At 38.7% G+C, this 27,533-nt stretch overlaps 3 protein-coding genes across 3 annotated transcripts; all 3 read right to left on the bottom strand.

Moving 5' to 3' along the window:
* Positions 1-155: 155 nt before the first annotated feature.
* LOC116722027 (tripartite motif-containing protein 16-like) lies at positions 156-27,506 on the bottom strand. The gene is made up of 2 exons (XM_032566108.1): positions 25,766-27,506; positions 156-1,120 (listed from the first exon to the last, which is right to left on the bottom strand). Exons 1-2 carry the CDS (start codon positions 27,285-27,287, stop codon positions 960-962), a joined length of 1,683 nt encoding a protein of 560 aa, XP_032421999.1. The 5' UTR covers positions 27,288-27,506; the 3' UTR covers positions 156-959.
* On the bottom strand, positions 8,000-10,537 carry LOC116722026 (tripartite motif-containing protein 16-like). The gene has a single exon (XM_032566107.1). It carries the CDS (start codon positions 10,488-10,490, stop codon positions 8,763-8,765), a length of 1,728 nt encoding a protein of 575 aa, XP_032421998.1. The 5' UTR covers positions 10,491-10,537; the 3' UTR covers positions 8,000-8,762.
* Positions 13,552-15,764, bottom strand: LOC116722029 (tripartite motif-containing protein 16-like). Its single transcript, XM_032566110.1, has one exon. It carries the CDS (start codon positions 15,740-15,742, stop codon positions 14,090-14,092), a length of 1,653 nt encoding a protein of 550 aa, XP_032422001.1. The 5' UTR covers positions 15,743-15,764; the 3' UTR covers positions 13,552-14,089.
* Positions 27,507-27,533: the final 27 nt, after the last annotated feature.

Here is a 27,533-nt window from a genome sequence, read left to right as displayed (position 1 = left end):
AAAGTATTCATACCTCTTAGAGCACAGGTGTCAAACTCCAGTCCTCGAGGGCCACTGTCCTACAGCTTTTAGATGTGCCACAGGTACAAAACACTGGAATGAAATAGCTTAATTACCTCCTCCTTGTGTAGATCAGTTCTCCAGAGCCTTGCTAATGACCTAATTATTCTATTCAGGTGTGGTGCAGCAGAGGCACATCTAAAAGTTGGAGGACACCGGCCCTTGAGGACTGGAGTTTGACACCCCTGTCTTAGAGATTGAGGTTTAATTACAATCAGACCAACATGTTTCTTCTGACTGGATTCATTTTGTTCAAAATCGATGATCCTTGTATTCATGATAGATTAATAGATGTCCTTGTTTGAAAATCATTTTAAATGTAAATCTGATAAAATCTAAATTTTGTTTTGAACTGAACAAAAAAATCAGAGCATTATTTTCTTACGTTGTTAAAGAACCACACTGAACCTAAAGTAGAACGAAATGTAATCGAGTAACTGGGCTTTGATTGAATTTACTCATGTAGCAAAGCATAAAATTACTCGGAGATCCTGGGAACCATATAAGGGAAACTTTGTTAATTCAGTGTTCCAGCTGACAATAAAACAACTTCAAACAAATATCTGTAGGAACACAGACTGCTTTCATGGAGAGAAGAAGAACTGATGTTACAATATTGAAATAAAATAAAAAATATATATACAACAGATACATATTTAGCTCAGCCTCTGTCATTTTGTTTTAATTAAAAACTAAACTGAGTGACTGATCAGTGGAGGTTGTAATCCTTGGTAATATCATCAACAATTTAATGAACGTCTCTGTTAACTGAATCACATTTATTAAAAAATATGAATCCCTCTGATAGTAATGTAGAGAACTTTGCCCTTTGCTTCTCTGAGCTGCTGCACAGTAGAATATCATTTCCCTGCAGATATCAGGCTTTTCTTTCTCTCACATTAAAACACAGGAAACTTTCTGACCTGTCTGAATTGACAGAACTCAGCAGAGTCTCCAGTTTCATACAGTCGTATCCCAGCCAGCAGCGGCTGAGTGAATCTGGTCTGGACTGTGTGGATCAGAGTCATGGTTTTAGAGACGCTGTAGAAGGACAGAATATCTGCTCTGTGATCCAGGAACACGCCTATTTTAGACGAACGAGGAGCCGAGATCAGAGTCAGAGTTTTGTTGTGTCTGAATACATACATGAGTCGGCAGCACTGCAGAGCCCAGGATTCTTCATTTTGCCCAAATGTGCATACATTTGTTCGGCCTGTTTCACTGATATCTTTGTATGCAACACCCACTGTGAATCTACCAGAGCTCTGCACCTCCCAGTAAGAACATTGACTCAGAGAGTCTTTACTCAACACTTGGGAGCTTCTATCAAACCGTTCATGGTCGTCTTCAAATTGTTCTGTGTCCTTCTTTACTGCTCTTTTTCTTGTGACAGACAAATATCTGTTTGCTGTCTTTGAGTCCAGTGTTAGCTCCTGTGAATACTTCAAGAGTTCATTTCTGTCCACCAGACCCTCTGTGGGAGTTGATGATGAAGCCTCTGAATTAATCTCCTTCAGGGAAATGTCCATCCATCTGTTGGTCACAATTTGCTCAACTGTACTTTCAGCCTCTGAGACGGCTGCTTTTACATCATTGAGGAGCCATATTTCGTGAAAAGAAGAAATTCTTCTGTTCTTAAAAAAATTCAAAAATTTAGTTCGGAGAGAATTGAAGGTGTGTCTTGGTTCTGGGATGTAATTGTTCAGAAACTGGATGTCGTCCTCTGTGTCTAGGAGCTGCTCCAGTTCAGCGTCTTTCCTCTTCAGCTCAATGATCTTCTGCTCCAGATTCTTCTGTTCATCTTCAGCTTCACGAACTTCAGTTTCCTGCTTTGACCTGATGTAATTCTTAACATCAGAGCTTTTTCTCTGGATCAGATGTATCAGATCAATAAAGATCTTCTCACACACTTCAACTGATTTATCAGCAGAGCGATTCATGTACACAACTTTCTCTTTTTGCTCTTTCACATCTTTCTCTCTGTCCTGGATTTTCTGCTGGATGTTTCCTCGTCTCTCCTCCAGCTCTCTCTGCCTCTCAGTCCTTTCTGCTGCAGCTGACACTGTGTCATGACCTTTATGTTCATCCACAGAGCAGAGATAACAGATACATTTCTGATCAGTGCGGCAGAACATCTTCATCACCTCACCATGCTTAGAGCAGATGTTCTCCTGGAGGTTCTTGGACGGCTCCACCAGCTTGTGTTTCTTAAATGTGTCTGAATCATAATGAGGCTGAAGGTGTTTCTCACAGTAAGATGCCAGACAGACTAAACAGGACTTGATGGCTTTCAGTTTTCTTCCAGTACAGAAATCACAGGCCACATCTTCAGGTTCTGCAAAGCAGTGATCAGCAGGAGCAGCTTGGAGTCCAGTCTTCTTCAGCTGCTCCACTAAAGCTGCTAGCATGGTGTTTTTCTCCAGGACAGGCCTTGGTATAAAGGTTTTCCTGCACTGCGGACAGCTGTGGATTCTTTTCTGATCCTCTTGATCCCAGTGACAATTAATGCATTCGAAACAGTAGCTGTGTCCACAGGGAATCGTCACCGGATCCTTCAGTAGATCCAGACAGATCGAACAGGAGAAAGTTTCCCGGTCCAGCTGAACTGCTTGCTGCGCCATTTCTACTCTCACTCACAGTGACTGTGTGAGTTTCACTTTCTGAAAACTGAAACAACTTTGAGCTCTTATCTTCCAATCAGGTTTCAGTGCAGAGGGGCTGCAGCCAATCAGCTTTCACCTTCAGTATATGTTGGCTCCACCCTGCCTCAAAGGAAGACTGGGAATAAAGAGGAGTTTCTAAGTTTTAAAGCAGTAAGAAAGTGGAGTAAATTCAGATATTTATTCCAGAAAGAGGACCGGTTTGAGTTTAAAACTCTCAGTGGGTAATGTAATTACATTCAGTTCAGTAGAGCTTATTTTATTTAACACCAAGTCAGGTAAGAAATCTAATCTAAAAATTCAAAGTAATATTGTACAAATAAACAGAAGGGGAGTTGAACATGAGATTAGTTGGAAGAGTTTACCCTATCTCCATGTAATTTACACCATGAGGGCAAACAGGAAGGTAAGCCAAAAACAAAATATGTTAGAAACAGATTTAGCCTGATTCAGTTTTTTATTTCAACTACCTTCCCCTCAGATGTTTAAATATGATGATAAACAATTCATATCCCTGATCTGGTCTCTAAAAAGCTCCAGGATGTGCTGGAGTTAAAGTATCATGATGGAACTTCAGATCTTCATTTTCTTCATGAATAATTTCATCCAAAACATTTTCAGTCCTAAAAGGCTGAAATGTTCTGGTTCCGTCTGATGATGACTGAGGATCATTATGAATCATATAAAAGTCCTGAAGGAAAAGTTTGTTTCCAAAAGACTGAAATTTCCCTCTGTAACTCACTGTGGTTGTTTCTCTGTGACAATGATGCTTTAAAGCTGATGAATGCTTTTATTATTTAATAGTTACATTTATTTGAATGGAAGCAGTTCAGGCTGGAACATGAGGAGTTGAAGCTGAACAGGTTTGAATGAGGAGATCCTGGGAGTCTGGATCCAGTTTTTATATTTACAGAATAGAAAACACACAAATACAGAAATAATCAAATTAGAATTTTATTTAGTGATTAAAAACACTAAATAAAAACTGATTCATTCTATGTAAGTAATAATAATGAAGCAATTTCTGGATTCTGTCATGTAACAAAACGATTGTCCTGTAGAGGGCAGCATTCCATCACTAAACAGTGAAGCAACAAGACAGTTTTATCCTAATCTGTTCACAATCTTTTGTGCTAAAAGCAACAAAGAGTAAATATTCTTGTGCTTATCATCTGTTTCAAACAATATTGTTGAAAAATGAACAAATTTATCAAAACCAGAACATCAGATTTGAAGAAAACAAACGCTGGAAGCTCTGACTATTAATTTCGGAGCAGTTTAGACAAAAAAACAAAAACAACAATGATCATCAAAATAATCTGCTTGAGGAGTAAAACTTAGAACCAAACTCACTAGACCTCCAGTGGATTCTGCCCATTTGGTTTACAGAACTCAGCAGAACCTCCAATATTACAAACCCAAATCCCAGCGTGTAGCGGTTCAGTGAATCTGGTCTGGACTCTGTGGATCAGAGTCATGGATTCAGAGACGCTGTAGAAGGACAGAATACCTGCTTCATGATCCAGGTACACTCCGACTCTGGAGGAAACTGGACCTGAGATGGGAGTTGACTCATTGTTGTGACAAAATACAGAATTGTTTTGGTAACAATTTAATGCCCAGGATTTGTCATTACCACCAAATCCAATTTCACTCCCGCCTCCTGTTCTGCTGATATTCTTGTATGCGACTGCAACATAAACTCTACTGCTCCTCTCCACCTCCCAGTAACAACGTCCAGTCAGACTCTCTTTACTCAGAACCTGATAATAATGAATAAATCTGTCTGGGTGACTAGAATAAGACTGATGTTGTTCCATCACTACCACCTTCCTGTTCCCCTCTGATAGTAATAGATAACTGTGTGCTGTGTTTGGATCCAGTGTGATGTCACATGAATATTTTAAGAATCCAGCCCTTCCTGTTGGTTGTTGTTCTGGTTTTGGTTCTGGCAGTAAAATATTCTCCTTAGTGACTGTCATTGGGATGTTTTTCCATGTGTCTTTCAGAAGGTTCTGTAGTTTTTCTCTGAACGTTGACACAGCTGCTGTCATGTCCTGAAAGTATGGAAGAAGGAAAGAGAAGCTGGAATATTTGGTAGACTCACTGAGTGCTGGCAGTGAGGGGTAGTTGAGGAGAAACTGGTTGTGATCCTCTGTGTGTGAGAGCTGCTCCAGCTCAGCATCTTTCCTCTTCAGCTCAGTGATCTCCTGCTCCAGCTTCTCCTGAACATCTTTGACTCGACTCACTTCAGTTTCCTGCTGGGATCTGATCTGCTGCTTCACATCAGAGCTTCTTTTCTGGAGGAGACGGATCAGCTCAGTGAAGATCTTCTCACTGTCCTCCACTGTTTTATCAGCAGAGTGATTGATGGCCTCCACCTCCTGTTGAAGCAGCTTCACATCTTTCTCTCTGTCCTGGATTCTCTGCTGGATGTTTCCTCGTCTCTCCTCCAGCTCTCTCTGCCTCTCAGTCCTTTCTGCTGCAGCTGAGACTGTGCTGTAACGAGCGCAGATGTTCTCCTGGAGGTTCTTGGACGGCTCCACCAGCTTGTGATTCCTTAATTGAGTCTCATCATAATGAGGCTGAAGGTGTTTCTCACAGTAAGAGGCCAGACAGACTAAACAGGACTTGATGGCTTTCAGTTTTCTTCCAGTGCAGAAATCACAGGCCTCACCTTCAGGTCCAGCATAGCAGTGATCAGCAGGAGCAGCTTGGAGTCCAGTCTTCTTCAGCTTCTCCACTAAAGATGCTAACATGATGTTCTTCTTTAATACAGGTCTAGGTAAGAATGTCTCCCTGCACTGAGGACAGCTGCAGATCCCTCTCATATCCTCTTCATCCCAGAAGATTTTAATACAGTTCATACAGTAACTGTGTCCACAGGGAATCGTCACCGGATCCTTCAGTAGATCCAGACAGACCGAACAGGAGAAATCTTTGTCTCTGCCCTGGATTTTCTTCTCCAGCGCTCTCTGGCTCTCAGGCCTTCCTGCTGCAGCTGACGTTGGGTTGTGACCTTTATGTTCCACCAATGGAAAGATCATCTCATCACCATGATGAGAGCAAATGTTCTCCGCCTGTTGTTCCATCTCAGCTCCAGTGAGTGTGTAAGTCTGAATTCATAAAAACAGAATCTACTTTGAGTTTTGATCAACCACATACATGTCAGTGCAGCGAGGCTGCAGCCAATCAGCTTTCACCTTCAGTAGATATTGGTTCCACCCAGCTTCAAAGTTCAGATCTGAAGGTGAGATAACAAGGAGACCTGTGGTGAGAGAGAGGAGCTGCTGTGTTTAAATGCAGGGATCTATTTCACTGAAGTCTAATAGAATAGTCCTGGATAAGATCAGGTAGCTGGGATTCACTGAACCTCAACAGCAGAACTTAGTTATTCAAACAACAAGCCTGTCTAAACAGGAACAGCTAAGTTAGGGTAAAACAATCCTGCCAAGATTCCAACCAAAGCCAATTTTTAAAACACCATGAGGTTGATCATAGATGTCGACGCTGAAAAACTGTCTGCTTCTCATCATATTCTATATGAAAAACTACGAATAATCGGTAGAAAGACCCCCAAAACATTGATTAATAATAATAATAATAATAATAATAATAATAATAATCTAAATGAACCAATAAACAAAATTTCTGAAAGAAGTTTTATTTGTGGAATATTTTAGATAACACTGCATTAATATGGCTCATTATGGTTGCTGTCAGGTCGGTTGGCTATATATGTACTATCTACCCATCACTGCTGGATTGTTTGCATTTACATCAGTATGAACTTGGGTAACATCCCACTCTTAATGCATTGGGCTCCTTTGATGCTGTTCTGGCATTTCCATCTAAAATAACTTTAACTCCACTGGGGAGTCTCTCTGCAAAGTTTAAGTGTGTTTTAAAGCCATTCTTCCAAAAGTGGCTTTCTGAGGTCTGACACTGATGCTGGACGAGAAGGCATGGCTACAGTCTCAACTCTAATTCATGCAAAAGGTTTTCTGTCAGGTTGAATCAGGACTCTGTGCAAACCAGTCAAGTTCCTCACCTGTGTCTTTTGAAAGCTTTTTAACACACCCAGTCAGTTCTCCCATGAGGAAGAACTAAAGTGATCAAAATGAACAGTTTTGTTGAACCAAAGTCTTTGGCAATAATCTTTTGTGCTTTATATGATTTCTGGTTTTATATTGTACTATTTGTTAATTATTTGCCACCAAGCAGCAGCAGGTTGTTGTAATTCCCACAGTAAGAGCCCGCTTCTACCTAACTAGGCTTTTATTGCATCATAATAAAACCTTTACTGAATGCAACTGAAATGAAGTCTAGACTTGCTAAAACCTCCACTGACTGTCTGGGTGTGAAACTATCTTTTATCTCTAGATACTTTCACATCGTTTATTGTTTTTGTAATTATCAAGTTCAGACAAAATTAGGCAGAAAAGAAGAAAATCTTATCGCCCCATCAGTAGAAGAGAATTTATTATTAGAAAAATCCCTAACATCACTTATGTGACTTTTGAACAGTTTTAAACACTTCTAACAATATAAAACAGAACATATACTTTTATGATTTAAAACACTTTGAAGGGCTTTGTTACTGAAATGTGCTATAAAATAAACTCAATTGATTGTAATATAAAACACAGCTATAAAGTTTCTTTTCTGAACTTTGAACAGTTTTGTAACTAAAATTAATGTTTGATCCAACCAAGAAGCTTTTAGGGTCTGAAATGATCTGAATAAAATTGAGCAACTGATATGAGATTCCTTGACCTTTTTCTGGATCCAATAAATTTAAACTGATACAGATGCTAAAATGTAACTAAATATGTTTAATGAAGAAAATAAAATCTGGATTCAAACTTTACAATAAAGTTTCTCCTCTTAAAAACCAAACAGAGACATGAAATCAGCTCAAGTCCACCATGATGTATTTGTCCTTTCATGCATGTCAGGACTCAACGAAATGAGTTAAAACATGAAAGGATCAAAGAACTGCTTTCATTTATCATTTTATTGAAGTCAATAAAATCTCCAGCAGAAACTGTCCGCAGGTTAAATTCCCATGAAGCTGAGATTTATTTTCCAGGTTCACTGATTGTTTTTAGAAAAACCTCACAGAGTTTGAGGATGTTCAATGTTTGTAGAGCTAGAAAACAACATGGTGGAGAGGTTTTTAAAATGGCCGCCATGAAGCAGGAAAATCTGTCAGAATAAACTGAAAGGAAGAAATTATTGAAGGAGTTGCTGATATTAGAATAGATTAAACTCATAAATCAAAGAATTACAGATTTTATTTTTCTAGACAACTTCTATGTTCACACTTTATTTTGATTCACATTTATGCAAATTACAACATTAACATGGAGATATTCAGAGAACTGGTATATAAAGAACAGAAGAAAACAGTTATGAGATTTTATGTTACAAATCATTTGACAGAAAAAACTCCCGAGGTTTAAAACTAAACAATCAACTTATGATTTAAGTAACAGGAATACAAGTTCATATAAATGCCATCATCGCCTCAGTTTCCTGAATTCACAGAATAACATCCATGTTAAAAAGAAATTAAACATTTTTATTAGCATTGATGATTTAATTTACAATTTCTCAAACAATTCCCACAAACCAGTTTTCAAATATAATATTAAAGCTCATGTTGAACCGAGTCAGCTAAAAATCAGATTTCAGCACAACAGGAAGGCTCATAAGTATTCATACCTCTTAGAGATTGATGTTTAATTACAATCAGACCAACATGTTTCTTCTTACTGGACATAACTGTAACAGTTTGGAGTTACTCATGTATAATTAACAAACATTATGTCTGTCTGATGATGTCTAAATGTTGTTCCTGTCAGATATTCCTGAGCTTTAAACAGTAACCTGTAACTGATTGGGACCTGGTTAAGAGTTCTGGTTCTTTTCAGGTTCACACAGATTATTTGGAACATTTTTCTTAATGAGTACAGCTGTTAGTTACCATTATATCATTTCCCTGCAGGTATCAGGCTTTTCTTTCTCTCACATTAAAACTCAGGGAGCTTTTTGACCTTTGAATTGACAGAACTCAGCAGAGTCTCCAGTTTCATACAGTTGTATCCCAGCCAGCAGCGGCTGAGTGAATCTGGTCTGGACTGTGTGGAGGAGAGTCATGGTTTTACAGGTGCCGAACTGAGTTCTGCGGAAGAAACTTATAGTGTCAGGGACGCTGTAGAAGGACAGAATACCTGCTCTGTGATCCAGGAACACTCCTATTGTAGCTGAATAAGGAGCCGAGATCAGAGTCAGAGTTTTGTTGTGTCTGAATACATACATGAGTCGGCAGCACTCCAGAGCCCAGGAGTTTTCATTTTTCCCAAGTATGTAGTTCCATAGTCGGCCTGTTTCCCTGATATCCTTGTATGCAACAGCCACTGTGAATCTACCAGAGCTCTGCACCTCCCAGTAAGAACATCGACTCAGAGAGCCTTTACTCAACACTTGGCAGCAATATTCAAACCGTTCATGGTCGTCTTCAAATTGTTCTGTGTCCTTCTTTACTGCTCTTTTTCTTGTGACAGACAAATATCTGTTTGCTGTCTTTGAGTCCAGTGTTAGCTCCTGTGAATACTTCAAGAGTTCATTTCTGTCCACCAGCCCCTCTGTGGGAGTTGATGATGAAGCCTCTGAATTAATCTCCTTCAGGGAAATCTCCATCCATTTGTTATTCACAATTTGCTCAACTGTACTTTCAGCCTCTGAGACAGCTGCTTTTACATCATTGAGGAACCATTCATCCCAACAATTACGAAATCTCATGTAGGGCTCTTGAATGGAGATTTTTGTTTCTGGGATGTAATTATTCAGAAACTGGATGTTGTCCTCTGTAACTAAGAGCTGCTTCAGTTCAGTGTCTTTCTTATTCAGCTCAGTGATTTCCTGCTCCAAACAGTTCTGTATATTTTCATGAAGTCTTATGTCGGCTTCCTGCTCTGATTTAATGTATTTCTTCACATCTAAGCTTTTTTGTTGGATCAGATGTATCAGATCAATAAAAATCTTCTCACATGCTTCAACTGATTTATCAGCAGAGCGATTTATGAACACAACTTTCTCTTTTTGCTCTTTCACATCTTTCTCTCTGTCCTGGATTCTCTGCTGGATGTTTCCTCGTCTCTCCTCCAGCTCTCTCTGCCTCTCAGTCCTTTCTGCTGCAGCTGACACTGTGTCGTGACCTTTATGTTCATCCATAGAGCAGAGATAACAGATACACTTCTGATCAGTGCGGCAGAAGATATCAATCACCTTACCATGCTTAGAGCAGATGTTCTCCTGGAGGTTCTTGGACGGCTCCACCAGCTTGTGTTTCTTAAATGTGTCTGAATCATAATGAGGCTGAAGGTGTTTCTCACAGTAAGAGGCCAGACAGACTAAACAGGACTTGATGGCTCTCAGTTTTCTTCCAGTGCAGAAATCACAGGCCACATCTTCAGGTCCAGCATAGCGGTGATCAGCAGGAGCAGCTTGGAGTTCAATCTTCTTTAGATCTTCTAATAATTCAGCTAACATGATGTTTTTCTTCAGATTTGGCCTCCGTGTGAAGGTTTTCCTGCACTGAGGGCAGCTGTGGATTCTTTTCTGATCCTCTTTATCCCAGAAGGTTTTAATACAGTTCATACAGTAGCTGTGTCCACAGGGAATCGTCACCAGATCCTTCAGAAGATCCAAACAGATCGAACAGCAGAATTTTCTCTGGTTAAGCTGATTTTCTTTCTGCTCCATTTTCTGTTCACAGCAAGAGACGCACCACAGATGTGTTTCACCAATGAGTGAATAAGGTGAACAAACCTGAACCTGCCTGTCCCAGCATGTTGTTCACACCCATCTTCATGTTTAAAGAGGCGGCAACAATAAATATGAAGGAGTGACTGGGAGCGTTTTTAGGGTGTAACTAAGAACAGATGATCTGATCTTTCTTTTTATTTTACTGTCCCAAGACTCTCCACATACAGAACGATTGTTCTCTACTGCTGTTGTTGTATCAACCTTCCAGACCTCTCAGGTCTTCTGGTTCTGGTTCTGCTCTGCATCCCCAGAACCAGAACCAAACATGGAGAAGCAGCATTCAGCTTCTATGCACCACAAATCTGGAACAAACTTCCAGTTACTGCAAAACAGTCGAAACACTGAGTGCCTTTTAATCAAGGCTAAAAACCCACCTGGTCAGAGTTGCTTTTAAAACATTATAAATGAAACATTTAACAACGGCACTTCACTAAATGTAATGTTTAAATTGTTTACTGTGTTTTATGACTTTAATAAATATACTTTTATTTTAAAAGCATATTTAAATCCAAATCTGCAAACAATGGAAAGTTTTACAATGTATAGTGAATAAAATTAGAAAGAGATTTGGGGAATTTGGTAAATCTCTGTGTTTGGATGGAGTAAAATCTCAGCTTGGAAAACAGTAAATAATTATCAGATTTGATTCCTGCAAATAAATTTCATTATCTTCTACTTCTGTCAAATAAGATGCTTTCATGGAGGCCTAAACATGACCCAAAATGCAGTTTTCATAAAAATTCACATGTATAGACAGTGACGTGAAAAAAGCTCCACAGTGTCTCCTATACTGCAGCTCATTATAACCCTCACCCCAAAAAATGCAAAAAGTGCTGCTGGTTAAAGGAGGTTAACGTTGAAATTTGAAACTGGGACACAAGTAGGACTAAAAACTGTTTGGTGGTTTGTAATAAACCCAAAAATAAAAAGGAAACTTCTCAAAAGATTTTGATCAAATGTGCTGAGTAAAGTTCTTAGGCATGAGAGATTAATAGTTACTTTTTCTCTGTAAAACTGGAAACTGAGAAATAAATTCTGTATCTGCTCTGAAATCTCCATTATTGATGTTAGTTAGATCCAGATCATGTCTTACTTGCTGGGCTGACTGCAGATCCTGAGTGTGAATGTGAGACTGGATCATTTAGAGATGAAGAACATGAATCCTCTTCATCAGTCTGGTGAACAACAAGAGAGTCTTCAGTCAGAGGCTCCTTCACAACACTGTAACACTGACCTCTACAGGAAGACCTTTCTACTCTCAGTCATCAGCATTTAAAGTCGACCTTTGAAGAAACTTGAAGTTTGAGGCACAGCAGCTGTTAGTTTCTCTTTGGGATTAATGAAGTTTTTATTTTTAGATTGAAGTGAACATTGAACTGAATGTTTTTATTGCTTAGCCTTTTGATTTTCCAGAAAGCATTGACGGAGTCAGAGTAAGCAGAACTATTGATTCTGGCAGAATAAACTGACGTCAATCAAAAATCAATCAAATTTTATTTGCAAAGCACATTTCAGTAACAAGACAGTTCAAAGTGCTTTATACCATTAAAACACAAAAATCAACAATTTAAACATTAAATTTGTCCAAGTGCTGTCATTACACATCAAAATGTTGGTTAGTGTTTCATTTATTATGGTCCAAAAGCAGCTCAAAGCAGGTCCTGTTTTAGTCTAGGATGATAAATTCCTGGACTTTTAGTTCTTTAGAAAACATTTCAATAATTCATTTTTTTTTACTCGGCACTAAACCAATATTTTCAACATTTAGGCCCTCAGAGACAATCGCTTAGAGGGAACTGACATTTTGCCTTCAGTTAAGCAGGTTGTGAAAAGCTGCTATCAGTAGATCCCTGATGTCTTCAGACACTCCAGGATTCATGTGTTTTACGTTTTATTTCAATTATTTTATTTTATTTGCAGAAGAGGGACAATGCATTGATGGAAAAAAAACAAAGTAAAGGCACCAAATACAGTTAAAAAAACACAACAAAGGCAAAAACATCTAAACAAAATCCAACAATCTAAGAGGTTGTGAGTTTTTCTAGGAATCCATCCAGGCAGTTCAGAGGTTAATATGCTGCTCTTGCAGTTTTGGCTAATCGCTCTGTGAGCCACTAGGTGGCGCTGTGCTCCTTTTACTCCCAAACTCTTTATAGGCACTTCTCCTGTTCCTGTTCATCTCTAACATGTTGACAAAAATCATGTCGAAGGTCATTGTTTGGACGGGTCAGCCGTTTTGAAGCAGCTGGTTCATTGAGACCAGAATTGAACAATGTTTTAAAATTAAAGGTATAAATAAATGCTAGCTTTAGCAGTTTTTCACAAAAGTAGTGCTATAAATGTTTTATGTGAGATAACTTGTTTTCTTCAAAGCATATTTAGTGTAATTTATAATGAAGGAGGGGACATTATGAAAACACAGAAAAACAAGTGTAAACTTTTACATCATAGAAACAAAAACATATTTTAATTCATTTAGAAATTTAACATTAACTGGTTTTAATCTCCTGTTTTTACAGCATAAATAGTTAATTATTACTCTTAAAGGGCAAATGTCATAATTGATAAATTTTCAAATCAACATAAATCAGCCTTTAGCAGATTTGTGGATGGTGAATTAAATGTTAAAATATAAAATGTTGTTAATATTAAATAATTGAAGATCATTATTAAATGTTAATGATGTAATTTAGACAAAAGGACAAACTCAAGATTTGGATTCCTAAGCTACAGTGATGAAAAGTTAGAAGTGACCCAACATTATGAAAATTTGATGTTTGAACATATTTATTTTATATTTATTTCCATCTACACTAGAGACTTCAGCTTGATAAAAAGTCCTTATAATGAAAGGTTATCTGTATGAAGGAGTAATTGCAGAAATTACTAATTATTTTTTCATCAGTGATGATGCTAAAGCCTGCAGCAGTGATCCCTCAGTGGTTTGCTGATTTTGACAACAGCAGCATTTGGTAGTCTAGGAAAACACATTACACAGTTCATTTTAAGTCAGTTTATTTATTGGACTTAACAGATGTGATGTATTAATGACAGAATTAACAATCCTTCTAATATGTCTTAATATACTTTTGATATTTCTATCACATTGTATTTTTAGAGAGAAGTTCCACATGGGCTGAAATCTGAACAAAGGGATGTTTTAATGATGCACAGATCTGTGGTGATACGCATCAGACTCTATCCCTCAAGAGATTCATACAATTATGATATGAAGGCACAACAATATCTTGGAGGAGAAACACTAAACTAAACATAACCTAATGTACAGTAAATATTTAGACGAGGCACAAGCACATAAAAAAATTGAAGATAACTTTTTGTGAAAAGTAGAAAATGTCACAGAAATACAGAAACAGCAATAACACAAATTCAATAAAATAAAAATAACATAATCACCGTGGCTAATTTCTAATAGTCGATCACATATAAAAAAAACAACAAATAAAAGAAATTAACATATAATGCAGAGACTTGAGCGTAACTAATTCGGTAAACAGAGAATATTATTCTCAATATTATTTAAGCTTACAGAACTCTGCAGAACCATAAACCCCAGCATGTAGCGGCTGAGTGAATGTGGTCTGGATTCTGTGGATCAGATTCATGGTTTCAGAGACGCTGTAGAAGGACAGAATACCTGCACTGTGGTCCAGGTACACTCCCACTACGGAGGAAACTGAATATTTGGTCCTGGTCCTGATGCTGTTATGATAAAATCCAGAACCTGTTACTACCCAAGATTTGTCATTAAAACCAAATCTACATTCATCCCCGCTTCCTACTCTGCTGATATTTTTGTATGCGACGGCTACATAATCACGCTGCTCCACCTCCCAGTAACAACGTCCAGTCAGACTCTCTCTGCTCAGAACCTGACAGTAATCAGTGAATCTGTCTGGGTGACTTGGATAAATCTGATGTTTATCCATCCTTTTCACCTTCCTGTTCCCCTCTGACAGAACCAGCATTGTGTGAGCTGTATTTGGGTCCAGTGTGATTTTACAGGAATATTTTAAGAATCCAGCCCTTGTCGTTGGTTCTGGTCCTGGTTCTGCTTCTGACAGTGAAACATCCACCCCAGTGACCATCAGTGAGATGTTTGTCCATGAGTCTCTCAGGACGTCCTGTAGTTTCTCTCTGAGCTCTGACACAGCTGCTGCCACGTCCTCAAAGTGTCTCAGAGGACGGATGTTGATGCTGGATGAGTGTGTAGACTCACTGAGTGCTGGCAGTGAGGGGTAGTTGAGGAGAAACTGGTTGTGATCCTCTGTGTGTGAGAGCTGCTCCAGCTCAGCGTCTTTCCTCTTCAGCTCAGTGATCTCCTGCTCCAGCTTCTCCTGAACATCTTTGACTCGACTCACTTCAGTTTCCTGCTGGAATCTGATCTGCTGCTTCACATCAGAGCTTCTTTTCTGGAGGAGACGGATCAGCTCAGTGAAGATCTTCTCACTGTCCTCCACTGTTTTATCAGCAGAGTGATTGATGGCCTCCACCTCCTGTTGAAGCAGCTTCACATCTTTCTCTCTGTCCTGGATTCTCTGCTGGATGTTTCCTCGTCTCTCCTCCAGCTCTCTCTGCCTCTCAGCTCTTTCTGCTGCAGCTGACACTGTGTTGTGACCTTTATGTTCATCCACAGAGCAGAGATAACAGATACATTTCTTATCCTTGCGGCAGAAGATATCAATCACTTTACCATGCTTAGAGCAGATGTTCTCCTGGAGGTTCTTGGACGGCTCCACCAGCTTGTGATTCTTAAATGTGTCTGAATCATAATGAGGCTGAAGGTGTTTCTCACAGTAAGAGGCCAGACAGACTAAACAGGACTTGATGGCTTTCAGTTTTCTTCCAGTGCAGAAATCACAGGCCACGTCTTCATGTACTGTGTAGCGTTGATCAGCAGGAGCAGCAGCTTGGAGTCCAGTCTTCTTCAGCTGCTCCACTAAAGCTGCTAACATGGTGTTTTTCTCCAGGTCAGGCCTCTGTGTGAAGCTTTTCCCACACTGAGGACAGTGATAGCTTTTCTTCTGCTCACCTTCATCCCAGAAGCTTTTAATACAGTTCATACAGTAGCTGTGTCCACAAGGAATCGCCACCGGATCCGTCAGTAGATCCAAACAGATCGAACAGGAGAAAGTTTCTCGGTCCAGCTGAACTGCTTGCTGCGCCATTTTCCCTCTCAGTCACAATGACTGTGAGTTTCACTTTCTGAGAACAAAAACTACTTTGAGCTCTGATCTACCAATCAGGTTTCAGTCCAGAGAGGCAGCAGCCAATCAGCTTTCACCTTCAGCAAACATTGGCTCCACCCACATTCAAGTTTCAGATCAGGAAGCGAGAAAACAAAGAAACCTGGGAATAAAGAGAAGCTGGTGGGTTTAAATGCAAAAAGAAAAATGAGGATTTTCAGGGACTGATTACAGGAAGAGGTTAAAAGAGATTAAAACTCTGAGTGGGTAAAATAATAAACAATTTTATTCAGTTCAGTTCAGAAAAGTGTTTCTATAATGTATTTATCAGGTCAGGTAAGAAATCTTAAATAAAAATCGAGAGTAATGGTGTGAAAGAACAAACAGAAATGGTTTTAGTGCTTTGCAATTTGAATAAAAAAAGTCTGAGTTTGATATTCGAGAGATTTGTAGATATTAACTTGCAATCAATAAATCAATAAATCTGGCAGAAGGTCCTTTCCACATCAGCCAGTATTTCAAGGAATGTGAAAATATACACAGTAAAAACAATCCTGCTGCTGCAGCCAGGTTCCTGGGAGACAAAATAAATCTGATTATCACAAACAAAGTCAATAATTAAAGTGTTTGAACAAAAAACCACAACACATTGATTTTTTTCGTTGTTCGTTTATGCGAAAAATCCAGATTATAAAAGAACCTCATCTGAAAAACAGTGGAGATTTTTAAATCAGGCTTGGGCCATAAAATGATTTCCCAAGATTTGAACATTTCACTGTTCAATCCATCCTTCAGAAATGGAAAGAGTCTGGCAACACTGTAAACCCACCAAGACAAGGCCTAGTCAAAGTCCACCTAAACTTCCAGGCTGAACAAGGAGAGCTCTGATCAGAGATGCAGCCAAGAAGACCATGGAGACTCTGCACCAAATGATCCACAGCTCAGGTGGGAATCTGTCCACAGACCGACTGTTAGCCATCACTGCATTAATGTTGCATTTATAAGAGTGGCAAGAAAAAAGCCGTTGTTAAAATAAAACCATAAGAAATCCCGTTTGCAGTTTGCCATGTTGGTCACAGCAAACACGTTGAAGAAAAAGATTTAGTCAGACCAGAACAAAATTCTACTTTTTGGCCGAAATACAAAAGTGAAGTCAAGTCAAAGTTTATTTATATAGAACATTTACAGCAACTTCAGCTGATCAAAAATGTTTCACAATCATAACATCACAAGGAGATAAATGATAAAACAAGAAGTAAAATTAAGCTAGGTAAAAATGACAAGACAATTATGAAATTGGCAGAAAATACCTAAAAATAATCAGATGAATAAAAACCAAGACATACTTAATTTCCCAAGTATGGATGTAAATTGGACGTGAAGATGGATGGAGCCAAATTCAGGCCAATCTTGGAAGAAAACCTGTTGAGTCTAAAGACTTGAGAGTGGGATGGAGCTCCAGCTTTAAGGATGATCATGACCTTAAACAGCAAGACAGAGCTACAATGGAATGCTTTAAGACAAAACATATTCATCTGTTAGAATGGCCTAGTCAAAGTCCAGACCTAAACCCAACCTAGAACCAGAAACAGCAGGAAAAAAAAAAATGGTTGAGCTCAGTCAGATTAGAAGAATGGGCAAAAAATTCAGTCAGTAGACAAACCCTAAAAGACTGGCAGTCATTCGTAAAATGTTTCTAAGTCTGAATAATTTTTGTCCTGCTTCACAATTGTACCTATATCACTTTGTGTTTGTCTGTCACTTTAAATTCTAATGAAATATTTTTATGGTTGTGGTTGTAATGTGAGAAAATATGCAAAAGTTCAGAATATGAAAACTTTTGCATGCCACTGTACATGAGGTCAGGTAAACATGTGACTGCAGGTAAAACAACTTCAACTCTTCTGGAAAGTTTTTTTAAAAATGTGTTTTTATGAAATGTTTTGATCATTCTTTCAGAAGTGCATCTGTGAGGTCAGACACTGATGTTGGACAAGAAGGCATGGCGTACAGTTTCTGCTGCATTTCATCCCAAAGCTGTTCTACCAACTTGCAGTCAGGATTCTGTGTAACCTGATCAGGTTTGTTAGAGAAGATTAGAGAACAAACAGCATCAGGAAGGAACACAGCAGACGGTCAGGGAGAAAATGGAGGAGAAGTTTAAAGCAGGGTTTGGTTAAAATGTCTGACTTGCATTTAGTGAAGCTCCATGTTTATCTTGTTTCTCTTTCTCAGCAGAGACAGTCTGCTGGAACTTCAGCTTCCAGCTTCACATTTCTCAGCTTCTCTTTTCGACTCTTTCTGCACTCTTCGCAGCATTTATGTCAAACACAAAATTTTACCCCCCAAAAAATTGGTCTAGTTTATAGAGAAAGTATCTTGGTAAACTTAAAATAAGACAAAACTAAGTTACAAATACATTTTCAGCAACAGGAGATTGTTTTAATTAAACAATTTCTCTAAATAGAATAGGAAGCTTTAGTTCCATTGGCAGATTATTTCACTTACAACGGGGGAAAAATGTCTTATTTTAAGTGAAATAATCTGCCAATGGACTACAAAACGTTGAATGTCAAAACTAGTTAAAATAAAATAAATTGAGTTATTTATTTGATGTTTGATGTTGATTTGACGTTGAATTGATGTTTTTTGAACTGAGAAAGTATTACAGCAAAAGATAATACAAAAATTTTGAAGTTTATACTAAATATTTACACAGAAAACAAACTCAAATTTACAATGAACACACAAATACAAACATCATCACACTGTTAAGAATTTTATTCAAAAGGGTTAAAACAACTGTATACAGTACATCGATTCAGCAAAGCTAATAATTATGAAAATGACAATGATTTCAGCAACAACAGCTGTCCTGTAGGGGGCAGTGTCCCATCACCAACAGAGATAAACGGTGAAGCAACATGACAGTTTATTCTGGAGTTTCTGCTCCTAAAAATCAACAAAACATGCAATCAGCTAAAGTCCACAATAAGACAGTAACTGTTCTCTTATGTGTGACTCAACAAAATGTGTTCAAGCAGAATTAAATAATTAGTTTCACTTTTTCAACCTGAGGAATCTTTTGTCATTTTATTTACAGTTTTTGCTGCTATGATAATTTAAAAGAAATTTTCTTTTAATAATATGCATTTAAAAAACCAATCAATTGCTTTAATAAAATAAAAAAATTTTTGTACACTATAATCACACACATTAAGGTCTCAGTTTATTCTATTTAAGTTGACAGAATTCAGCAGAGTCATCAAAGTTGTGCAGCAAAACCCCAGCATGCAGCGGCTGAGTGAATGTGGTCTGGACTCTGTGGATCAGAGTCATGGTTTCAGAGACGCTGTAAAAGGACAGAATACCTGCTCTGTGATCCAGGTACACTCCTATTGTGGAAGAATCAGGAGCAAAGATGGAAGTTTTACTATTGTTGTGCAAAAATTTATAATTCTTTCTCTTCAATGAGCTTAAAATATTGTTATTTTGGGAACAATCTAATGCCCAAGATCTGTCATTGTACCCAAATCTGCACTGATTCCCTCTCCCTTTTCTTCTGATGTTCTTGTAAGCGACTGCTACAGTAGTTTCTGTGTCTGTCCACTCCACTTCCCAGTAACAACGACCAGTCAGACTCTCTTTACTCAGAACTTGCTGACATTCAGTAAATCTGTCTGGGTGACTAGGAGACTCAGATTCATATGTTTTTGTCACCTTCCTGTTCCCCTCTGACAGTTCCAGATATTCGTGTGCTGTGTTTGGATCCAGAGTGATTTCACATGAATATCTCAAGAATCCAATTCTTGTCGTTGGTTCTGGTCCTGATTCTGGTTCTGACAGTGAAACATCCACCTCAGTGACCATCAGTGAGATGTTTGTCCATGAGTCTCTCAGGACGTCCTGTAGTTTCTCTCTGAGCTCTGACACAGCTGCTGCCACGTCCTCAAAGTGTCTCAGAGGACGGATGTTGATGCTGGATGAGTGTGTAGACTCACTGAGTGCTGGCAGTGAGGGGTAGTTGAGGAGAAACTGGTTGTGATCCTCTGTGTGTGAGAGCTGCTCCAGCTCAGCGTCTTTCCTCTTCAGCTCAGTGATCTCCTGCTCCAGCTTCTCCTGAACATCTTTGACTCGACTCACTTCAGTTTCCTGCTGGGATCTGATCTGCTGCTTCACATCAGAGCTTCTTTTCTGGAGGAGACGGATCAGCTCAGTGAAGATCTTCTCACTGTCCTCCACTGTTTTATCAGCAGAGTGATTGATGGCCTCCACCTCCTGTTGAAGCAGCTTCACATCTTTCTCTCTGTCCTGGATTCTCTGCTGGATGTTTCCTCGTCTCTCCTCCAGCTCTCTCTGCCTTTCAGCTCTTTCTGCTGCAGCTGACACTGTGTCATGACAAGACCAGATGTTCCCCTGGATATTTCTGGAAGGTTCCACCAGCTTGTGTTTCTTTAATTGCGGCTCATCATAATGAGGCTGAAGGTGTTTCTCACAGTAAGAATCCTGACAGACTAAACAGGACTTGATGGCTTTCTGTCGTCTTCCAGTGCAGAAATCACAGGCCACATCTTTTGGTAAAGTATAATGGTGATCAGCAGGAGTAACTTGGAGTCCAGTGTTCTTCAGCTGCTCCACTAAAGATGCTAACATGATGTTCTTCTTTAATACAGGCCTAGGTAAGAATGTCTCCCTGCACTGAGGGCAGCTGTGAATTCCTCTCATATCCTCTTCATCCCAGTGGGTTTTAATACAGTTCATACAGTAGCTGTGTCCACAGGGAATCGTCACCGGATCTGTCAGTCGATCCAGGCAGATCGAACAGGAGAAATCTTTCTCTCTGTCCTGGATTCTCTGCTGGATGTTTCCTCGTCTGACCTCCAGCTCTCTCTGCCTCTCGGTCCTTTCTGCCATAGCTGACACTGTGTCGTCACGAGAGCAGGTGTTCTTGGATATCTTGTGTTTCTTTAAAGGAGGATCATCAAAATGAGAATGAACATGTGTGCTGCAGTAAAATACCTCACAGGTGAAACAGAAGTTGATGGCTGTCAGTTTTCTTCCAGTGCACAAATCACAGGCCACATGTTCAGGTCCAGCATGGCAGGAATCATCTGGAGCAGCTTGGAGACTGATCTTCTTCAGCTGCTCAATTAAAGCTGGTAGTGCTGTAGTTTTCTCCGAGGCACCACTGAGGTTAAAGGTTTTGGTGCATAGAGGGCAGGTGTTGGTTCCTCTCTCCTTTTCTTCATCCCAGTGAGTTTCAATGCAGTTTATGCAGAAGTTGTGTCCACAGGGAATCTTCACCGGATACTTCAGTAGATCAAAACAGAAATCACAGTAAAGGTCTTCTTCATCAATCCGAGCTCCTTGAGTTCTTTTCTGTGCCATTTCAAGTGCCAAAACAAGAGTGTGTGAGGTTTTTGGCTAAGAAACAAAAATCCGTCTGTGCTCACAAGTTCTGCAGGGAGAACAGAGTCTGTCAGTTCTTAAATACTCTCTGACATATACCCTCAGAGAGGTAGGAGGACCAGAGTGGGAGGGAACATAGAAATGTTCCCTCCCACTCTGTCCATGAGTGTGTATATTACGTATACTTTCAGGTGTAAATCACACCTTATATAAGAACGCTTCGTGCTAACGCCCATTTCTCGTGTTTGACTTTGCATGAAAGAGAGAAATAAACATGAGACTTGAGTCTCGAGGGGATGAACGAAGAGAGTGCAACGTGATGCTATGGCAACAGTCGAAAACTTAACATGATGCAGAATCTGGTTTTGAATGAAGATCCAATAATAAAAAAAAATCTAACCACACAACAAGTTGAAACAACTGAAACTGTCTGCATTATGATGACTGAACAATCAGAAGTTTAAATTTGTTCATCACTGTTTTAATATAAGTTGTTTGAATGTGGAGAAGCAGACTCTTACAGGCCAACATTTCTCTCCTCAGAAAGAACACAAAGCTATGGGATCATCATTTAGAATTTCCCAAACTGTTTCAAGCATAGTGGCCTTACTGTATGTTAATTTATGACTTAATAAAGTAGAATTATATACGGTACCTTTAATTTGACAGCAAATTGTAATAATTTTGTTATTTTTATGTTTTATTCTTGCTTTATTTATTGGTACCTTTCTTTTGTTTAGCTTACAAAACTAAAAAATACTCTGCTCAAACCCAGGCTTGTATTTTTGCTGCATCTCTGTAATTTTCTTGGCCATTTTGTCTTCATTTATTTATGAAACACATTCCCAAATTACAAGAAGGGCTTCTTACCTGGTATCTTTACAAACCCCCAGATGACAGATACCATTTAGAATGAAGAAATTTTCTGTTACTCTATGCTGGTAGTTATGAATGCATATAAACCTCTTATAGCATTTTAAAAGTGACGTGTTATGCAAAATTCATATTTGGCACATTTTAGCACTTCCATTTGGATTTCTACTGCTTCTAAAAACAGCCCTACTGCTTAAAAAAATCACCTGCTGTTGTTTGGGAATCAGTTAAAGTCTCAAAATGACCCGTTTCAAAAATTGAAAATGCCCCTCGGAGACATTTAAAGTTATTTGAATTTGAAACCTCCGGAATGTAACGTCACAAATCAGGAGAGGTTACACTGTTACCTAGCAACCCCAGCAAAGCCCTCCCCGTTACCTAGCAACCCAAGCAGAGTTCCAGTACATTTGGTTTCTCATTTATTTAACTTTAGTTCTTTCTCTTCATTTCCATATTTTTCTGTGTTGATTCTCACACCATTCACTTCACATCCTTATGAAAACAGACAGAGGAGAAGAAATATTCCTGGATGAACAGTGGTGCAGTGCATGGTTCTGTCACGTTGGTGCAACATGGTTTGAATCCCGCCCTGGAATCTTTCAATCAGTTTCAGCGTTGTCTCTATGCATGCATGGACTTGTGCCGCGTACTTCCCACAACCCCAAAAATATTACTGTTACTAAAACTGTTCCTTGGAATTGTCCTTCAGGGTGTGTCTGCGTGTTTGTGTGTTTGCTTGGTTGCTTTCCATGGTTGTTTTTAGATTAACTGGCAACCTGCGCAATTAATCTCCCAATCTCTCACTGGGCAACTGCTGGAAATAGGCATCAGACCCTGCAGGCATCAAGTCGAGACAATTGATGGATGAATGAGTTGTAGTGGTTTCATTCCTAAACGAGAAACTAGTTTAAGTTTCACTCATTTTTTTTATTTGTGAAGAAATAATGACAACTGCCCTTCCTACATTTTACTACAGGCTAGTTACAGCCATCTTAAACCTGCTGAACAGAAGGGGAAGGGAACAAAGAAATATGTTTACAGAGTAAAGTTGTAGGAAGTCAGAAAAAAGAGGGAGTATTATGCAGGTAAACTAGGTGAATATAAACATATTAAAACTGTATGATATAAGTTTGTCTGCAGAGTTGTGAATTTTGTCTAAAGAAAACGTGATCTCATAAGTCACTTCATGAAAGCAATAAATATACAAGGTTTGTTCCTAGAGACAGTTTCAGTTCTTCAGAAACAAAACTAGTTTTTGCCCAGGTTTGCAAATTACCTGATAGTGGAACATTTGTGACAACGCCCATTTCTCATGCTTGACTTTGATTGCATGAAAACGAGACAAAAACAGGATGAACTGGGAGAACTCGTCTTCCTCATGGGAACAGAGCGGGATGTCAAGGAAACATTTTAAAACTGAACATGAAACATGATTTGCGTTTGAGTAGAAATCAAATTAAAAAAACAGCCGACAGAATCAAACCACACAACGAGCTGAAAATCACAAACATTAGAGAATGTGTCCATATTATAAAGGCTAAACAATCAGATGTTTAAATTTGCTCATAAATAAATAAATAAATAAATAAATAAATGTAGATTAAGGAGGCTCTCAAAGGCCAATGTGTTCTCAGAAAAAATATAAAGTATCATCATTTGGATTTTTCCAATTACTTCAAACATCACGGGCTTATGTTAATTTATGACTTAAAAAATAATATAAATAACCTAAAATATTTCTGACAGGTAATTCTTACTTTTGAGTTATTTTTGCATTTCTTTTTTTTAGTTTTGCAAACTAAAAAAAGAAACACTCAGTCTGATTTCATGTCAGATAGTCATAAAAAATGTAACTTTGTTTAAAAGAACAGAGAATATAACAAATGTCTGATGATGCAGACGGTGATATTATTGCTATTGATATTATTGATATTATTGCACTAAAGAAACATTGTAGCTCTTTCTGACATCTAGTGGTAAAGTTGGAGATTGCAGTCATCTCAAACTTTGCTCAATAACTCGCTATTATTTGTTTATTTCCACTCTTTCGCTCTGATCTCTTTTAGCATTTTTTCTAAGCTCTTAAATTATATACCTCGGGTTTTATTAATGGCTTATAAACTTCACAGATTTGTTATTGACTGCTTTATCAACTATTTAATCATTTTTAAGTTGAGGTGTTAATGTATATTGGTAATCTTACCATTTATTCAGAGCATGAGTAAATTTGTGATACATTTTCTAAATAAATTTAGACATAACTTAATTTTGTTCAGAGGAGGTCAGGTAATTTTAGTAGATTGTTAATTATATTCTGTGGATCAAACTGATAAAACTGAACTTTTTTTTTTTATCACTTTGGGAATCAATCTGAAAGTCATGCTGCAGCTAAGAAGTTTTATTCCTGTTAAAAAGAAACGGGGCTGAAAACCATATTGAGTTGTTTTGTGCATCTATCAGACTTGATACTTTTAGCTTAAAATATAATTTTTTTAAAAATGCAGCCTGACTAGAACACAGGTGCTACAGCTCCACCTTTTTTACACTACGTTCATGTAGCAAGAGCCACTTTATACTGTTTATGCTCTCATATTGTATGATTTACATGTCTTTTCTTTAACTGTTGCTGATGTTTATTATTTGGGCATGTTTGATTCAAAATGTATGACTTTTTGAGCAGTAGATTTAACAATCTTACTTGCAATGCCTTGTTTCCACTGAGTGTTACGACATGGATCAGTTCAGTTTAGTATATTTTGTCTGCTTCCATTGTAAAAGTAGCAGAAACATCTGACTGTACCGCCTTTTTACTTCCTCCTCTGTGCTGATCAGGGTTGCTGCTGAGTGTCTTTTCAGTATTTTCTAACTGAAATTAATTAAATAAAACCCCTCTAACCCCTTCTGTAAAGACTCTCTTGGAACGTTAAAGTTTAGTTTAAAATCTAAGTGATGGTTTGCTGAAAAAATTATATTTTAGAAAATAGAGATGAGTAGAAAATGTGGAAACAGTAAAAGTACTTGAAAAAAATCATTTTTATTATTTACCACAAACTATTAAAAAACAACATATGAATAATTTGATTCTATTCATTCAGAAAGTGATGAACATGTGATGCAACAACACAATCTTCCAGTAGGTGGCAGTGTAGCCACTAGAGAATCATTAAGACAGATCAGAACAGGAAGGTAAAAACAGACATTAAAATAAGAGACAACATTAAATTAGATTTGGATTCAAACTTTAAAATCATTCCCAACAGAACTGAAAGTGAATCAACAAGACATTAAATCAGCTCAAGTTCACAAAGAGACGATATCTATTGTCTCATGCGTCTCGGTACACAAACAAGAACATGACAAAAAACAAAATGGTTTCACTTTAACAACCTCATGAATAATTTTACATTTTATTTAAAAGTAAAAGTTTTCTATTAAAAGCAACATATCAGAAAAAGCCGTGGTGAAAAGAAAGTAGTGAACATTTTTGAAGATTATCTTTTTTAGGTCTAGACATAAATTAATGGTTTTAAATAAAAGCTTGCAAAAAAGAAAAATAACCAATTGAACTTTAACTGAATTTTGTTTATTTAAGTTTACAGAACTCTGCAGAATCTCCAGTTTTACAGCTAATGCAAACTCCAGCGTGTAGCGGCTGAGTGAATGTGGTCTGGACTCTGTGGAGGAGAGTCATGGTTTCAGAGACGCTGTAGAAGGACAGAATACCTGCTCTGTGATCCAGGTACACTCCCACTCTGGAGGAAACTGGACCTGAGACGGAGGTTGAGTTGTTGTTATACCAGAAGATATACTTGTTTTGGTAACAGTCTAATGCCCAAGATTTGTCATTACATCCAAATATACTATCATCTCCTTCTCTGCTGATATTCTTGTATGCAACTGCTACATAAACTCTCCCTCTTCTCTCCACCTCCCAGTAACAACGTCCAGTCAGACTCTCTCTACTCAGAACCTGAGTATATTCACTGAATCTGTTTAGGTGACTAAAATAAGACTGATGTTGTTCCATCACTGTTGCCTTTCTACTTCCCTCTGATAGTAACAGTTGTATATGAGCTGTGTTTGGGTCCAGTGTGATTTCACGTGAATATTTTAAGAATCCAGCTCTGCTCTTTGGTTCTGGTTCTGACAGTAGAACATCCACCTCAGTGACCATCAGTGAGATGTTTGTCCATGAGTCTCTCAGGACGTCCTGTAGTTTCTCTCTGAGCTCTGACACAGCTGCTGCCACGTCCTCAAAGTGTCTCAGAGGACGGATGTTGATGCTGGATGAGTGTGTAGACTCACTGAGTGCTGGCAGTGAGGGGTAGTTGAGGAGAAACTGGTTGTGATCCTCTGTGTGTGAGAGCTGCTCCAGCTCAGCGTCTTTCCTCTTCAGCTCAGTGATCTCCTGCTCCAGCTTCTCCTGAACATCTTTGACTCGACTCACTTCAGTTTCCTGCTGGGATCTGATCTGCTGCTTCACATCAGAGCTTCTTTTCTGGAGGAGACGGATCAGCTCAGTGAAGATCTTCTCACTGTCCTCCACTGTTTTATCAGCAGAGTGATTGATGGCCTCCACCTCCTGTTGAAGCAGCTTCACATCTTTCTCTCTGTCCTGGATTCTCTGCTGGATGTTTCCTCGTCTCTCCTCCAGCTCTCTCTGCCTCTCAGTCCTTTCTGCTGCAGCTGAAATTATGTTGTGGCCTTTATGTTCATCTAGTAAACAGAGACTACAGATACGCTTCTGATCAGTGTGGCAGAACATCTTCATCACCTCACCATGCTTAGAGCAGATGTTCTCCTGGAGGTTCTTGGACGGCTCCACCAGCTTGTGTTTCTTTAAAGGAGCCACATCATAATGAGGCTGAAGGTGTTTCTCACAGTAAGAGGCCAGACAGACTAAACAGGACTTGATGGCTTTCAGGTTTCTCCCAGTGCAGAAATCACAGGCCACATCTTCATGTCCAGTATAACGGTGATCAGCAGGAGCAGCTTGGGGTCCAGTCTTCTTTAGTTGCTCCACTAAAGCTGACAGGATGGTGTTTTTACACAGGTCAGGTCTTGTTTTAAAAGTCCTTCTGCACTGAGGGCAGCTGTGGATTCCTCTCTGATCCTCTTGATCCCAGTGAATCTTAATGCAGGTGAAACAGTAGCTGTGTCCACAGGAAGTAGTCACTGGATTACTCAATAGATCCAGGCAGATCGAACAAGAGAATGTCTCCTGGTCCATAAGACGTTGCTCCATTTCTCCAGTCAAACTGACTGTGAGTTTCACTCTGTGAGAATATATTCTAAGCTTTTGTTTATTAAAGAATGTTGTCTGTCAGGTCTGGCACCTACGTATTTACTACCCCAGCTGTCACTTCTAGGAAAAGGTTGAATGTGGAATGACTGGTACTGCATGAAAGCAGGAAGAAAAAGGGGGAATGTCAGACTTACAGTCTGAAAGGAGAAATAGTTTAAAGCAGTGGTCCCCAACCCCTGGGCCGTG

Source organism: Xiphophorus hellerii, chromosome 6 (genome assembly GCF_003331165.1).
Source record: "Xiphophorus hellerii strain 12219 chromosome 6, Xiphophorus_hellerii-4.1, whole genome shotgun sequence".
In the NCBI taxonomy this organism is placed as follows: Eukaryota; Metazoa; Chordata; class Actinopteri; order Cyprinodontiformes; family Poeciliidae; genus Xiphophorus; species Xiphophorus hellerii.
Note: the sequence above shows the minus strand (reverse complement) of the source record. Positions and strands in the feature narration are given on the sequence as shown.